This window comes from Entelurus aequoreus, linkage group LG09 (genome assembly GCF_033978785.1).
Source record: "Entelurus aequoreus isolate RoL-2023_Sb linkage group LG09, RoL_Eaeq_v1.1, whole genome shotgun sequence".
Lineage (NCBI taxonomy): Eukaryota > Metazoa > Chordata > Actinopteri > Syngnathiformes > Syngnathidae > Entelurus > Entelurus aequoreus.
In genome coordinates, this window is record NC_084739.1 from 19,046,610 (window position 1) to 19,062,471 (window position 15,862).

General features: G+C 35.2%; 1 protein-coding gene and 1 long non-coding RNA gene across 4 annotated transcripts in view; one reads left to right on the top strand and one right to left on the bottom strand.

Annotated features, from left to right (window-relative positions):
- LOC133657233 (uncharacterized) overlaps positions 1-15,862 on the top strand; it is a 972,718-nt gene that overhangs the window by 420,404 nt on the left and 536,452 nt on the right. The window lies entirely within an intron of this gene.
- col21a1 (collagen, type XXI, alpha 1) overlaps positions 1-15,862 on the bottom strand; it is a 100,486-nt gene that overhangs the window by 44,268 nt on the left and 40,356 nt on the right. For all 3 annotated transcript variants that reach the window (XM_062058285.1, XM_062058284.1, XM_062058286.1), the window contains exons 6-12: positions 12,780-12,953; positions 5,319-5,396; positions 4,615-4,698; positions 2,885-2,947; positions 2,621-2,674; positions 2,495-2,548; positions 2,351-2,404 (exon numbers count right to left, since the gene is read on the bottom strand). In XM_062058285.1, the coding sequence (XP_061914269.1) occupies positions 2,351-2,404; positions 2,495-2,548; positions 2,621-2,674; positions 2,885-2,947; positions 4,615-4,698; positions 5,319-5,396; positions 12,780-12,953 (561 nt within the window). The remainder of the gene's footprint in view (positions 1-2,350; positions 2,405-2,494; positions 2,549-2,620; positions 2,675-2,884; positions 2,948-4,614; positions 4,699-5,318; positions 5,397-12,779; positions 12,954-15,862) is intronic.

Below are 15,862 nucleotides of genomic sequence, written 5' to 3' on the forward strand. Positions count from 1 at the left end.
AAAAATTAATAGTAATAATAATTAAAAAATAATAATCAAAACAAAGTGTTATAGTCAGGTCAATACAATAGACCTGCCTATGATTGGTTAAATTTTGCACTGCTGTTGTATTGCATGATTTATAAAAAATCCCAAGCATCATTTGCTGTCAATCGTGTTGTTTTGTAAACCTACATATATGAATTGTTTTGGTCTTATATAACGCTGGCTGGCTGAAGGCAACCAGTGGATTTATACTGAGGTTACCTGCACACTTGCACTGGGCTTTAGTTAATACATCCCTGTGTGTCATCACTTTGTAGTACAAGACTGTATTACTGCAGCTTTTCTGATGGAAGGCTTATTTTGCAGTGGTTTTGTTAATTTCTATTATTCAAGGTAGTAGTTATTAATATAAATAAGCTAACTAGCACACAAGCTAGCTCCTAGATGTACGAACTGGCCTTAATTCAACGATATTGCAGTATAACACATGGCATTTTTCAATATGAGAAATAATCAAATAATTATAATTGCATAATACTTACCTACATACGCAAAGTATCCAAGGCAGAATAGTATATTTTAGAAAGTAGGGATAGGTACTTTTCACATTTGAACCGGTACGGTGCCAATTCCCGGTACCTGGGATTCAATACCGGTACGCAACGGTAAACGTTTTTGGTACTTTTGTGTGTGTTAATAAATTACTAATGGTTTTTAATAATAAAATCTCATTTTTTATTTGCACATTTAAAAATAGATGATTGTGATAATGTCTGTCCAGTTGTATTCCTTGTTTTATTATTTCAATTCTGAGTCAATTCCATTGTTGGCATTGAAAATTGCAACATTACTTGGACATTTTGATTTTGCATGTTTTGTGTTTCTTATGCTTCACTGATTGTGTTTTAGTCTTAGTAGTTTATCTGTTTTACTGTAATGGCTAAGCTTTTATGGTTTTTTAAATATTGGTTTCTAATTTAGCATTTAGGATTTATTTATATGAATAGTGCATTACAAATTAAATATTTATCATATATTATTTCTGGTGGGCATTTTACTTTGTGGCCGTCCTATATTGAATATCTTAATTATTCAAACAGCAATGCGGTTATACAAGTTTAGATTTGGGTGTGTTGTTTCTTAATGGGGAAAGATTTTAACGTCTCTTGTTTTTATGTTAGCATTTAAGCTAGTGAGCTAGTGTCAGTCAGTTCTCGAGTTTATCAAAGTGCAGTTATCCATCACAAATGTTCTATTATTTTAATTTCAAACTGTAACTCTAACCGTAGAGAGTTTTACTGTGGTTATCATTTACATACCTAGATAGCCTCGTCCGTCTGAGTCTGCAACCGGACGAGATGTCATGCGCAACCCAGGTACCATAACATGGCACCGTTGGATTTACTTGAATCGGTGGATTTGGTCGGTACAAAAAAGTACCGGATTTGTTGCCCATCCCTATTAGAAAGTGTCTACTAAGAACCGTCTGTTGATCATTCAAAATCCTGTGTCATTAGCTTCATATAAAATGATTGTAACCACCAGGTGTATGTATGGTGAGATTATCACAGATCTTCAAGATGCAACCTTTTAATCAAACTTGAATAGTAGGATATTGAGACTGATTTGGTGGATTTAAAGATTCCTTTTTTATTTCAAAATGAAATTGTAAATGGGTATTTGGTGGGTAGATTTTGAAATGTGTTGTATTGTACTGTATTTTGTATATTATATGTTGACAAATATTTTAACTGTGGGTCCCTGTCCATAAGTTGTGTGCTTCTAGGGATGACCTTTTGAAATACAAAACTATGTTTGTCTGTAAATAAATAAATAAATAAATACAAGTGAAAAATAAAAAAATAAAGGTGTTGCTAAAACACAAATAAACACTACACTTCAAAAGCATAAATCTGCCATGACGTTAGGGTTTTTCATACCAACCATTGATCTCTGACTAATTTCACTTGATCAGATACTTTCTAACATTCCACACTACAAAATAATAAAAGTTTGTACAATGATTCCTGCTGATATATATATATATACATATATATATATATACAAATTAATATCAGTATCAGTATCAGTCAATATTGATATCGTAATAAAAGTGAAAAGGGGACATCCTTAGTTTAGAATACAGAATATAATAACTTGCTTGTGAATGAACAAGCCTAACCATGCACTAAAAGTAGGTCAACATCAGTCTGGACGTTAGTTGTCATTAGTGGCCAAAGAAGGTACAATCCCTAGTATTGTCCTGCCTCTCATTAAATCAACTAAATAGACTCCGACTTCCCCATAACCATAAACAGGATACATCGTTTGGAAAATATTTGGATAGATAGACGAGTATTATTACCTTCTCTCCAAGTTGCCCAGGCTGTCCTGATAATCCCGGAACACCCCTATCGCCCTGAGTGAATGCATTGCAAAATATTAATTTTTGGAGCTGTACACAATAAACAAAAAGAAGTGCCGCAACTGAGCTTTTTGACCTTCTTACCGAAACACCCGGCCTCCCTTGTTCCCCTTTCAAGCCATCTGCTCCACGTTGGCCCTGGCAAACAAAACACTTGTTTCATACTGTATTTTGTCAACTGATTGATCTCTTCATTAAAATATCAATTACCTTTAGTCCTGGTGGACCTGAAAACCCTGGACTTCCTCTAGTGCCAGGCACCCCCTTCATCAGAAATAACATAGATGAACTTAAAGGAATATTTAAACAATCCTAACTGAGTCCTTTGCTCATGTTTACACACAATGATTATGTAGTGGAACATTTTCATTAGCCCAACATTTTGTTTGATTATTTTTTTCTATTAACTCAGTGGAAATTAGTGACCAGTGTGTTTGTTCTGTATGTTTGCATATTGAACTATGTAGTACTCACAGGCTTACCATCAGCACCAACACGTCCAGGCTGACCCGATTTGCCTTCATTCCCCTGTTCACCCTATACAAAAAACCAGGATGCTGGGTTTTACTGTCATGCTAGTTTTGGCAGAGCTTCTCAGGAGTACCCAATTAAAAACACAATGAATGAAAAACCTCACACACATAAAATGAGGCTTTGCTACACATCTTGAAATAAAGCATATGTAAATCAGTGGGAGAGGCTTATTTTGTTTTTTTCCAGCAAATAAGCTAACCTATAGCATAATGGCTGAGTATGATGTTCGTTCTATAGCTCACATTGTTATGCTAGTGTTACTAACTTTTGTGGGCTGTTGTCCCAATCCTTAGGACCTGATCTACTAAGATCCCAAATAACAAGTGCTGAACAGCATTTTCAAACTATAAAATTGTGTGTATTATTGGTGGATGTGTTGCGGGTGATATATTAAGACTGTGTGTACAATTGATGTGCTGTTGTCATGCCGTGGTGGTTTTCAACGTTGTTAAACATGCAGCACACACCTATAATCTGCACCACACTTTCTGCAATATGTAATCACAACCGACAACAGAACAGCATGACAGCATTTTGTAACAACACCAGCAATAACTGCGATGGTGTACTTGAATGATTCAGAGGAAAGAAAATAATATTTTTAATAAAATATGTCCAATATATGAACAATTGTTCTGTAATTTTTTTTTTTTACAAGATTACCTTGCCAATTTGCACGCACATTCCAGACGTGCTAAATATTGAACCAACACAGCTGTTTGCAGAACAGTTTCAGGCTTGATAAATCACAATTGTAAATAGTTATAGTTGCATCCTCATCCAATTATTGTGGAGGTTCTGATAAGCAACATATATTGTGCATATACAGGACATGAACACAGACAGCTAAATGGATTGCATTCTCTATTTTGTTTATTTAAGAGACCCAATGCTCTGGGATTTAGTGCGTGGAAACCTTTAGTAGATCAAGACCTAAATGCTATATTGTTGTATGTGGTATTTATCTATTACCAGGTGTGAATGAATGATGGGTTCTCACTTCTCTGTGAAGCACTTTGAGTGTCTAGAAAAGTGCTATATAAATCTAATCCACTATTATTATTATTATTACGTTGGACGGGTTTGCACGTCCAATTATCAAGTTTGCACGGGTTTTAGTGCGTGCAAACCTTTAGTAGATCAAGACCTAAATGTTATATTGTTGTATGTGGTATTTATCTATTACCAGGTGTGAATGAATGATGGGTTCTCACTTCTCTGTGAAGCGCTTTGAGTGTCTAGAAAAGTGCTATATAAATCTAATCTATTATTATTATTATTATTACGTTGGATAAGTGCAGAGAGACGGTGTATATGTAAAATGTGGATAATAATAACATAACAATAGTGCTTCTTGAAGCCACACACTCCTGAACAAACAAAGCTCATTAGCATTAAACCTACAGACAGACAAAATGGCATGTTTCCAGTAGAGCTACTGTAACTCAGCACTTTTAATCCAAATATAAATGTCAGGATCAAGGCCAGCTTTTGAGCATCACGTACCAAGATTTATTTAAAAACATTTTTTTAAATATAATTTAGCACTTTTAAATGCATGACTCACTATCACCTGCATAAAAGCTTAATTCTCCGCTAGAGTAGGTTTTACAAAGATCCAGGAACAAAGTATGTTATATGTGGAAAATATAAAATATGAATAAAGTGACCTTCATTCCTGGAAGCCCTGGAGGTCCCGGAGGACAAACGCAAGGTTCTTCAGTTGGCTCGGCATAATCCGGACTGTTGGAACACTGCAGGGCCAACAAAGCAACTCGTTTAGTGACCAAAAAGTGGAATTCATTTATTATGTTGGTTTATTTCCACACATTATGCACTGTATGCTCTTAAACATATGACCTTAATGTGTGAAATGAAATGTGTTATGCCAGAAAAATGATAAGTAAATCAATGAAAAGCAGATGCAGTGAGAAGCTGTGACAATTGGCAAACATCTGTGTCAAGTGTAGGCTTGTAAATTTATCTTGCATTAGCAATTTGGCAATGCCGTAAATAGTTAGTTCCAAGCAACATAACGGAATATCAAAACAGTTGGAGCAGTAGACAAAATAACGGGTTTAAAGCATGAAACTTGAAACTGCAAAATCCCCTCCAACAAATATCATTCATAAACAGATGTGCTGTAATATAATTTTCTGCTGAGTTTACTGATCTATTACATGGTTGAATATGGGGTGGCAAAGTAATTTCACGCTATGTGTGCAGTTAACTGGTGGTAAAATTGTGTAGTGTATAATCAGAGTGGAAACAGCTGTGGTTGTCAAGAGTGAGAAGTAGGTGAGAAGAAGTGATCTGGATTGCTTTTTTTCGAATAAACACGAGGTTATCCCGGTTATATACTCTTGGTACGTACCACTCCCGGTACTTCGCATGCAGTCTCGCGGTTGTTCTGCTCAGGGTCACAGTAGATGCGCAGCTTTTGGAGTTCAAACTGACATAAGGGTAAAAAAAAAGACAGAAAAAAAGATGACACATATTATGAAAATAACTGAAATCAAGTGAACAAAAATGGTAATACAGTGTCACCAGATGTGGGTAGTAACACGCTACATTTATGCCATTACGTTTACTTAAGTAACTTTATTACTTGTCAGAGTAGTTTTAATGCAACATACGTTTTACTTTTGAGAAGAAACGCTACTTTTACTATGTTACATTGAGTTACATTCCATTGCATTTATTTATATCACAACTATTTATAATGTATTGATTAGGATATACCGGTATTAGTATAGTACCGCGATACTAATGAATCATATTCGGTACTATACCACCTCTGAAAAGTACCTGTCAACCACCCCCCTGCACCCCTGTCGTTGTCACGTCGTGCCATTGCTGGTTTACGAGCAGATGAGCATGTTCGGCAGTGCACAACCACGGAGTACTTACAAGCAGACAGTGTGTAGACAGAAAAGGGAGAACGGACGCATTTTGGCTTAAAAACTAACGATAAAGGTGAAGTTATAACACTGAAACACCCACCGGAAGAGGTGCTTTAAGACATGGCTAGATAGCTAGCGGCTAAAGTACAGCCCCAGGCTGCAGTGTTGTAGCTACTTCTAAATCACTAATCTTTGCCTCCATGGTGACAAATAAAGTAAGTTTCTTACAAGTATCACCACTGCAGGACGAGGAATAGCTAAACATGTTTCACTACACACCGTAGCTCACCGGCGTCAAAATGTAAACAAACGCCTTTGGTGGATCTACACCTAACATTCACTGTAATGATACCAAATACAGTAGCGTATCTAGTCGATACGACTATGATTACGTCGATGTTTTTTGGCATCACAACATCTTTTTTAGTTTTTTTTATTTACTTATATAATGTTCATAATCTCAGGAAATACGTCCCTGGACACATGAGGACTTTGAATATGACCATTGTATGATCCTGTAATGACTTGGTATCGGATTGATACCCAAAATTGATGTCCAAAACTAATGTAAAGTATCAAACAACAGAAGAATAAGTGATTATTACATTTTAACAGAAGTGTAGATAGAACATGTTAAAAGAGAAAGTAAGCAGGTATTAACAGTAAAACCAACTCAACCCCCTTGGGTTGAGTTTTTCTTGCCCTGATGTGGGATCTGAGCCGAGGATGTCGTTGTGGCTTGTGCAGCCCTTTGAGACACTCGCGATTTACGGCTCTATAAGTAAACATTGATTGATTGATTGATTGATGATTGATTGATTGATTGATTGATTGATTGATTGATTGAAATGAGCAATTAGATTAATAATTAATTTTCTATACTTGTCCTTAATCGTTTTGACAAAATAATAGAATGGAAAATGACACAATATGTTACTGCATACGCCAGCAGCTAAATTAGGAGCCTTTGTTTGCTTACTTACCAATAAAAGACAAGTTGTCTTGTATGTTCACTATTTTATTTAAGGAAAAACTTGCAATAAGAAACATATGTTTAATGTACCGTAAGATTTTTTTGTTCAAATAAAGCCAATAAGGCAATTTTTTTGTGATCCCCTTTATTTACAAAAGTACCAAAAAGTATCAAAATAATGTTGGTACCAGGTGTTGTACCGAAATCTGTTACCCATCGGAATTTGTAACTCCAGGGGGCGATGTTCCCATGGCGTTTGTTTGATGGTTAAACGGCAAGCCCAAGGAAGAGGAGAAGAAGAACACTTGCGTAAATGGCGTAAACTATCCTTAATGCTGAAACGTCAGTCATACTTGCCAACCTTGAGACCTCCAATATCGGGAGGTGGGGGGGGGCTTGGTCGGGGATGGGGGGGCGTGGTTGGGGCGGGGGGCGTGGTTAAGAGGAGAGTATATTTACAGCTAGAATTCACCTACTCAAGTATTTCATATATATATATATATATATATATATATATATATATATATATATATATATATATATATATATATATATATATATATATATATATATATATATATAAATACTTGACTTTCAGTGAATTCTAGCTATATATATATATATATATATATATATATATATATATATATATATATATATATATATATATATATATATGTGACGGTCCACAACTGTATGTGGCAAAATGCAGCTCCACACTGCTGTCGCTTCAACATATCACTGGCACCAGGTGGATTATGAATTTATTTTATTACAGTGTCCTGCAAAACAGTGCAAATTGTGAGACTGTGAGTCCACTTGGGTCACGGGATTATCAATTGGAAGGCGTCACAGTTCTGAGCACTTCCCGCAGGTAAAGTACATACCACTTCTCGCCAGCAACAGGCGCTGTTGCAACACTTCATTCATAATTTAATCAAGCATAATGAACGTCTGTTTCTACACCGTTACACATATATATATATATATATATAATATATATATATATATATATATATATATATATATATATATATATATATATATATATATATATATATATATATATATATATATATATATATATATATATATATATATATATACATATATATATATATATATATATATATATATATATATTGATTTTATTATATAAATAAAAGAAATACTTAAATTTTAGTGTTCATTTATTTACACATATACACACACACACACAACACTCATCTACTCATTGTTGTACTTGAAAGTACAATGCTTTGTTAAGGGTTGAATTGTCCATCCTCTTTCTATTCTCTGTCACTATTTTTCTAACCATGCTGAACACCCTCTCTGATGATGCATTGCTGTGTGGTACGCACAAAAGTGCTTTCATCAAATGCACGAGAGTGTGGAATCTTCCATCTCTCCCTAGCATGGCCCAAAACCGGTCAATCCTTGCTTCCTGGGGAAGATCTTCCCTGGCAAGCAATTGGTACTCCAGTACTTGTACCCGGAGGCTGGTCAGGTCTAATCGCAGCTGCGGCAGACTTTTTTGGGGGGGGGGGCGTGGCCTCCAGCTCCGGCTGAATACCGGGAGTTTGTCGGGAGAAAATCTCTGTCGGGAGGTTGTCGGGAGAGGCGCTGAATATCGGGATTCTCCCGCTAAAAACGGGAGGGTTGGCAAGTATGATGTCAGTTGTCAGAATTTCAGCATTAATAAATTACACATATTCTGGAAATCAATGACTTACTTTCATTATAGTATGAGTCCATTGTATCAGCTGTTATGTGTAATTTATTAATGCTGAAATTCTGACAACTGACGTTTCAGCATTAAGGATAGTTTACGCCATTTACGCAAGCGTTCTTCTTCTCCTCCTCTTTGGGCTTGCCGTTTAACCATCAAACAAACGCCATGGGAACATTGCCCCCTGGAGTTACAAATTCCGATTGGTAACAGATTTCGGTACAACACCGGTACCAAAATACTGGTATCGGGACAACACTATAGCGCCAATCCAAGGTAAGCTTTAGTGACGTTTGACTCCATTCCGCCAATCAAACGGACCCTGGCCAGGAATAACAAGCCGGTGGCATGATAAAATAGAAACTTTCCGGGTACTTGTTTAACAAATGTCAGAATGTTCCTAAAATAAGACAAGTTAATGATGTGACATGACACCAGCACATTCCGGCAGTTTGAGACAACTGGTAAGTAGACACCTCCTAAAACAGTTGACTCAAATTATCTCTAATGATCCGAATAACCACAAGTGTCACTTAAACATACTAAAGCATTACTACCAAAACCTAATAGAAGTAGAAAGTTGTAGTTACCTGTCAGTTCCGGAGCTTGAAAGTTACTAACGCTAGCTTATTAGCATGTAGCGTTTTCTTCTTCTATGTATTTACATTCTCTCACAGCTAAACAAACTGAAATGACCACAATTGCCCCCTAGTGCACGATAGAAACACTGCGTATGGCCATCAGTCACATTAAAGTTACAAGTTAAAGTACCAATGATTGTCACACACACTAGGTGTGGTGAAATTTGTCCTCTGCATTTGACCAATGCCCTTGACCTGGGAGGTGAGGGGAGCAGTGAGCAGCAGTGAGCAGCAGCTGTGCTGCGCCCGGGAATCATTTTTGGTGATTTAACCCCCAATTTCAACCCTTGATGCTGAGTGCCAAGCAGGGAGGTAATGGGTCCCATTTTAATAGTCTTTGGTATGACTCGGCCGGGGTTTGAACTCACAACCTACCGATCTCAGGGCGGACACTCTAACCACTAGGCCACTAAGTAGAGATAAGAGCATGGAAATTAGAACTTTGCATGCTAATAGGTGTGAAATAGAAGAACCTTAATTATTTGACAAATCAAACTGATTTAGTACATATACACGTACTGACTGTACAACAATAGTCCTTCTGACTAAAAGCCATGATCACTTTTAACAGTGCACCAACTACAATTGTTTGAGTTTGTTTCTATTGTAGTCCAAGAGCCATAAAAAATAGCTACTAAATAAATCAGAAGTTACTCGCAAGTTACTCAATACTTGAGTACTTTTTTTAAAAATACTTACTTACTCTTATTCAAGTAATTATTTTGATGTCTAATTTTTACTTTTACTTAAGTCCTATTATTCTAAAGTAACAGTACTCTTACTTGAGTACTGTGTGTCACTCAACTACAGAGAGGACCAGGCATCTATTTGGGGAGGGGCATCCTTTTTTCAACATATGAATATTGATGCTCGATCAAAAAAAATCTACAATTTAGCACATGATTGTCCATGCAACGTTTAAGTCAGAGTGGTGTTGTATTTGTTGAATGTGTTGAATCCTCAACTGGGAAATACACAAGAACGTAGCAAAAGACAAAATCAAGAGTATAGGGTCTAATCTACCAAGATCCAAATACCACGTGCTAAAGAGCATGTGGAAACTATTAAATTGCTTGTACTATTAGTGGGCATGTTGCATGTGATCTACCAAGACTGCGTGTACAACTGACCACCCTATTTGAATGATTTTTTTGCATGTACTATGTGGCTTTCACCATGGAGACACTCATTTACTGCATATTCATGTTATCATGCTCCTACCAGTGGGATTTTGCTATGTTTTGAAAACATGCAGCAGACATACACCACTATTTATGGGCATTTTAGAACCCACTTTTTTACCGTGTTGAAAATGCATGGAAGATGCTGGCAGTAACTGCAACTGCAAGAAATAGCATTTTGCAATATTTATCTTTCATATAAGAGACATGTTAACAATACAGTATATTTTGTATTTGGAAAAAACTAACATCATTTTAAACAATGCTAGCAGACAATCAACCCCTTAAGTCATGCAACAACCATAACATTATAAAATAATATTGCTGATTAGACGATATGTCTAATATTTAAATTTTTGACCGTCCATATACATATATTGACAAGCATACGTAGGACAGAGCTTTTTTCTTGTAGCAATTGCTGTGCAACTTCCAGTTTGCATGTTCTCGACGTACTAAAGATAGACGCAAAACAGCAGCTTCAGAACAATTTTAGTCTTGATAAATCAAACTGTGTGTGCAGAATAATTATATTTTCCACTTTCTCTTCCCCGTATTGTGGGTGTTCTAATATATTCTGCATATTCATGGAGACAGACACGCTAAATGGATTCCTCACTTAACAGACGCAATCCTCTGCGCACAAGCTTAGTAGATCAGCTTTGCGTGCGGTATCAAGTTTGCACCTGTTTTAGTACATGCAAACCTTTAGTACCGGCCCGCGAATTAATTATCTATGGCCCCCGGGGTGATATTTGATTAGTATTAGTATTAGAACCGGCCCGCTGGCCACAGCCGCCTGCTGTTGTTTTGCACGCACCAATACTCCATCAGTGTTGGCGCTAGGAATTTTCAAACAGGGTCCCAGGGACCCCATCAAGTCATAAAAATGGGGTCCCAGAGTACATTTTTGGGGTCCCACTTTTTTGTAACTGTTTTGTAAACAAATTATAAATCTATGCATTATCCTGTTGTATCTCACATTCTATATTGTGTTTTGGAAGAAGGTTGTCATAAACGTTACTTGATTCATTAAAAAAAATAAAACAAAAGAAAACACACTTTTATGTATTCAGTTTTAAACATTCATTCACTTTCTTCTTTCCTTCATGGATCTAAACTTTACCGCTGCTGGTATTTTTTTTCTATATTTTTTATTGTAATATTTTCAGAATGTGTTTGTTCTATTTTTGGCTAAAGTAAGACAAATAAAACAATCTGATGTTGTCTTTATTTTTTAGTTTTAATGCCATGACTTTAATAGTCCGGCCTGCGTGTGCACAGATTTTCCTCCATGCGGCCCCTGAGCTAAAAATGAATTTGACACCCCTGCTTTAGTGGATCAGGCCTTAAAAGAGTACGGAAACTTTTTTGTGATTTTCGTTATTTTCAGGTAAATAAAAAAGTGTGAAAAAAAATTGTCATGGGGCGAACTGCATTTTCTCTATCGGGGTTATCATTGCGAAAAATGCTGAGTAAGACCAAAAAATGGCAGAGTTAATTTGAAAGTGTGCAGCTCCCTGAATCACAAAAACGAATGCAGACTTTGGAGCACCGCAAAATCAGTCTCTGCATAAAGTAAGATAATACATGTTATTACAGTAAGATCGCTTTAATTAAAAGGTAAGACATTGTTCAGTATGTGTCTTTTTGGGTGCAACAGAGTTACTAGTGAGGTCGTTACATTTCCTTCAGTTTCTATCGGGGGGGCATCGATATATCTATTTGTGAAAATGCGCTTTTTGGTTTCAAGTGGCAACGTACCATGTGATTAATAGAGACACACTGTCTATTAGGGTACAGGCCAATATTTAAAAAAAAAAAATGGTAAACTCTTTTGACGTACTATGCAGCTACGTGATAGAAACTGTGCTCGGAAATGATGGCACACAAACCCATCATTAAAAGTTTTTTATTGGTATTTTGCCGGGGGCGGTGGTATATTGGCTCCACAATGTCCCACAGACTGTTTGACATCGGTTGCCATGGTAGCAGAAAGAGGTTACATGTCAACAGGGACTTGTATTCAGGTTTAAATATCCTTTTAAGTCACTACTATGGTCCGACCTTGATCTGACGAATTACAACAATTGTTTTTCCATGTAAGAATGACGTTACTGGACATTATTTAGCATAAATTACTCTTTTTTTTTGTAGGGATGGCTGTGGTATGTCATTTTACTCCAGTGACCATAATCATAGCAACCACTGACACAATCAAGTCTAAACAGCAAAATTGTTTGCATCTGTATTTGAGGTATTTTGAACTGCCAAACTGCACACTGATATTTATAGGAAGCATTAAAAAAAACATGATATAAAATGTTTAAACACATAAAAACTTGTGCAATGGTTATTTTAGAAAGACATCTTGTTTATACTGAAATTGGCTGCCAAAGCTCACTTACCGGTGCCGTTGTTTCTTTACGGACATATTTTCCGACTTGAGTTTTTCCATTGATGAAAATGCCGACAGGAGGCTCCAAGGATAGTGTTTCAATTTCCAGGTCGTCAACATACAGAGTGACATCTTCCTCAGTGACCAGCAGTCGCAGTTGATGCCATTTCTCATCAAAAACTTTCTTTGGTCATAGAGCAAATGGGGTGAGGGGGACAACAAAACAGTGAGTTGATGGGGCATAAACATGGAGACTTTCCCAGTTATGCATATTGCAAGTCATTTTTCTTTGTTTTTTTTTAATCATCTTCTTTTGCACTACATTTAGCATCAGTAATCTAAAGGTAACAGAAGAAGATAATACACCTAAAAGTGATACTGCCTCATCGGGGTATAGATGTGAGCAAAAGAGCTGGTTCAGTTACTGAAGCTGATGTTGAGTCTCTCTCATTGTATTACCATCTGCTCAAGTTTGAAGCTCAAATATTCTGTTTCGTTTAAGTGCAGGGGAAATGATGGGTGCACCCACACTCGTCTCTCCCGAGACGTTTTTTGAGGAGTCACGGTTTTAACTGACCCTTTCAGTTGTTCTGAACTCTGTGCTAATGAACTCTACCAGGAGGGAGCCCCATGGTCCCTCTGCACAAGCCCAACTGCTATTAACATTAATTCATCCCACTGCTTGGTAAAACTTTTAAACAGGCAGACAGCGGGAAGCCTCTGAAATAACAGAACTTGTAGTGAGAGGTGTGTAACTGATGTTACTGCAAGGTTTATAAACATATGTCTATTTATTGTGTGTTTTTTAAAATATATTGTATTTTCAGGACTATAGGCCGCACCCAAAAAAAAAAAAAAATGTGTTCATATATTAGCCACACAGGAATATAAGCAGGAGATATATATCAGTTGGTTGTGAACTGAGATCTTTACATAAATATTTATTTACATATCTTAATTGTTTCCAAACAGTGCCTGTAACACGGTAGTAAAACAGTTGCTCAAACAAGACAACATTTGTTGATGTCCTTATTCATACCATACTTGAGATAAATAATTTTTTTTCCTTTTATTAAGAAGGTTTAATGCAGTGGTGTCCATACCCCAGCCTGTGATCTTCAATTTGGCCCGTGAGACCACGGCACAAGTTCAATTTCAATAAGTAACATGGCTATGCAGGGTGTTTTCATAATAAACTTAAATACCCAGAGGTCTGACAAGTGGCAAGTTGTCACAATTTTATAGACAATGTGAGAAACTCTGATCAGTTACCATGATGTGTACTTTCTTAACGACTTAAGCACAGCATGTACTTATTTGACCAAATCCAAACAACCTTTCCTAGTCACGGTGCAGAAAAAAAAATTCAACCAGCACAAAAAGTCAACACACATGGTCACACATAACATAACCTGCTCACTGAACTTTGTGGATATTATAAAAAAACAACATCCCATCATCATAAAAAAAATCAAAATTGCACCCATTGCAAGGCACCATAGGAAAAATAAAACAAAACAGTTATATTTCTGCAAAGCTTTAAAGAGGCCTTCACGGAAGGAAACAAGATAGGAGTCAAACTTTCACATACTCTTAATATTCAATTATAATAATTATATATATATATATATATATATATATATATATATATATATATATATATATATATATATATATATATATATATATATACAGTGTATATATAGGCTTTTCGGCCCCGGCAAAATATATATATATATATATATATATATATATATATATATATATATATATATATATATATATATATATATATATATATATATATATATATATATATATATATATATATATATATATATATATATATATATATATATACAGTACATATATATATATATATATATATTAAATTTTTTTAAAACTCTGGACTTCCTGTGGGCTGGATTTTGGATGCTGGAGGGCCAGAGTTTGAGGACCCCTGATATATACTATATATGTACCATTCATAGACAAGGAAGAATAATCCCCATTAACACATTAAAGGTCTGGCCGCGAGGTCAAAATCCAGCCCACAGGAAGTCCAGAGTTTAAAAAAAATTAAATATATATATATATATATATATATATATATATATATATATATATATATATATATATATATATATATATATATATATATATGTACTGTATACAGTATATATATATATATATATATATATATATATATATATATATATATATATATATATATGTATATATATATATATATGTATATATATATGTATGTATATATATATGTATGTATATATATATATATATATATATATATATATATATATATATATATATATATATATATATATATATATATATATATATATATATATATATATATATATATATATATATATACACTACCGTTCAAATGTTTGGGGTCACCCAAACAATTTTGTGGAATAGCCTTCATTTCTAAGAACAAGAATAGACTGTCGCGTTTCAGATGAAAGTTCTCTTTTTCTGGCCATTTTGAGCGTTTAATTGACCCCACAAATGTGATGCTCCAGAAACTCAATCTGCTCAAAGGAAGGTCAGTTTTGTAGCTTCTGTAACGAGCTAAACTGTTTTTCATTTGTGTGAACATGATTGCACAAGGGTTTTCTAATCATCAATTAGCCTTCTGAGCCAATGGGCAAACACATTGTACCATTAGAACACTGGAGTGATAGTTGCTGGAAATGGGCCTCTATACACTTATGTAGATATTGCACCAAAAACCAGACATTTGCAGCTAGAATAGTCATTTACCACATTAGCAATGTATAGAGTGTACTTCTTCAAAGTTAAGACTAGTTTAAAGTTATCTTCATTGAAAAATAAGGCCATTTTAATGTGACCCCAAACTTTTGAACGGTAGTGTATATATTAGGGCTGCAACAACTAATCGATTAAATAGATTAAAATCGATTATAAAAAATAGTTGGCGATTAATTTAGTCATCGATTTGTTGGATCTATGCTATGCGCATGCGCAGAGGCAATTTAATTTTTTTAATTTTTTTTTATTTTTTTAATTTTTTTTATAAACCTTTATTTATAAACTGCAACATGTACA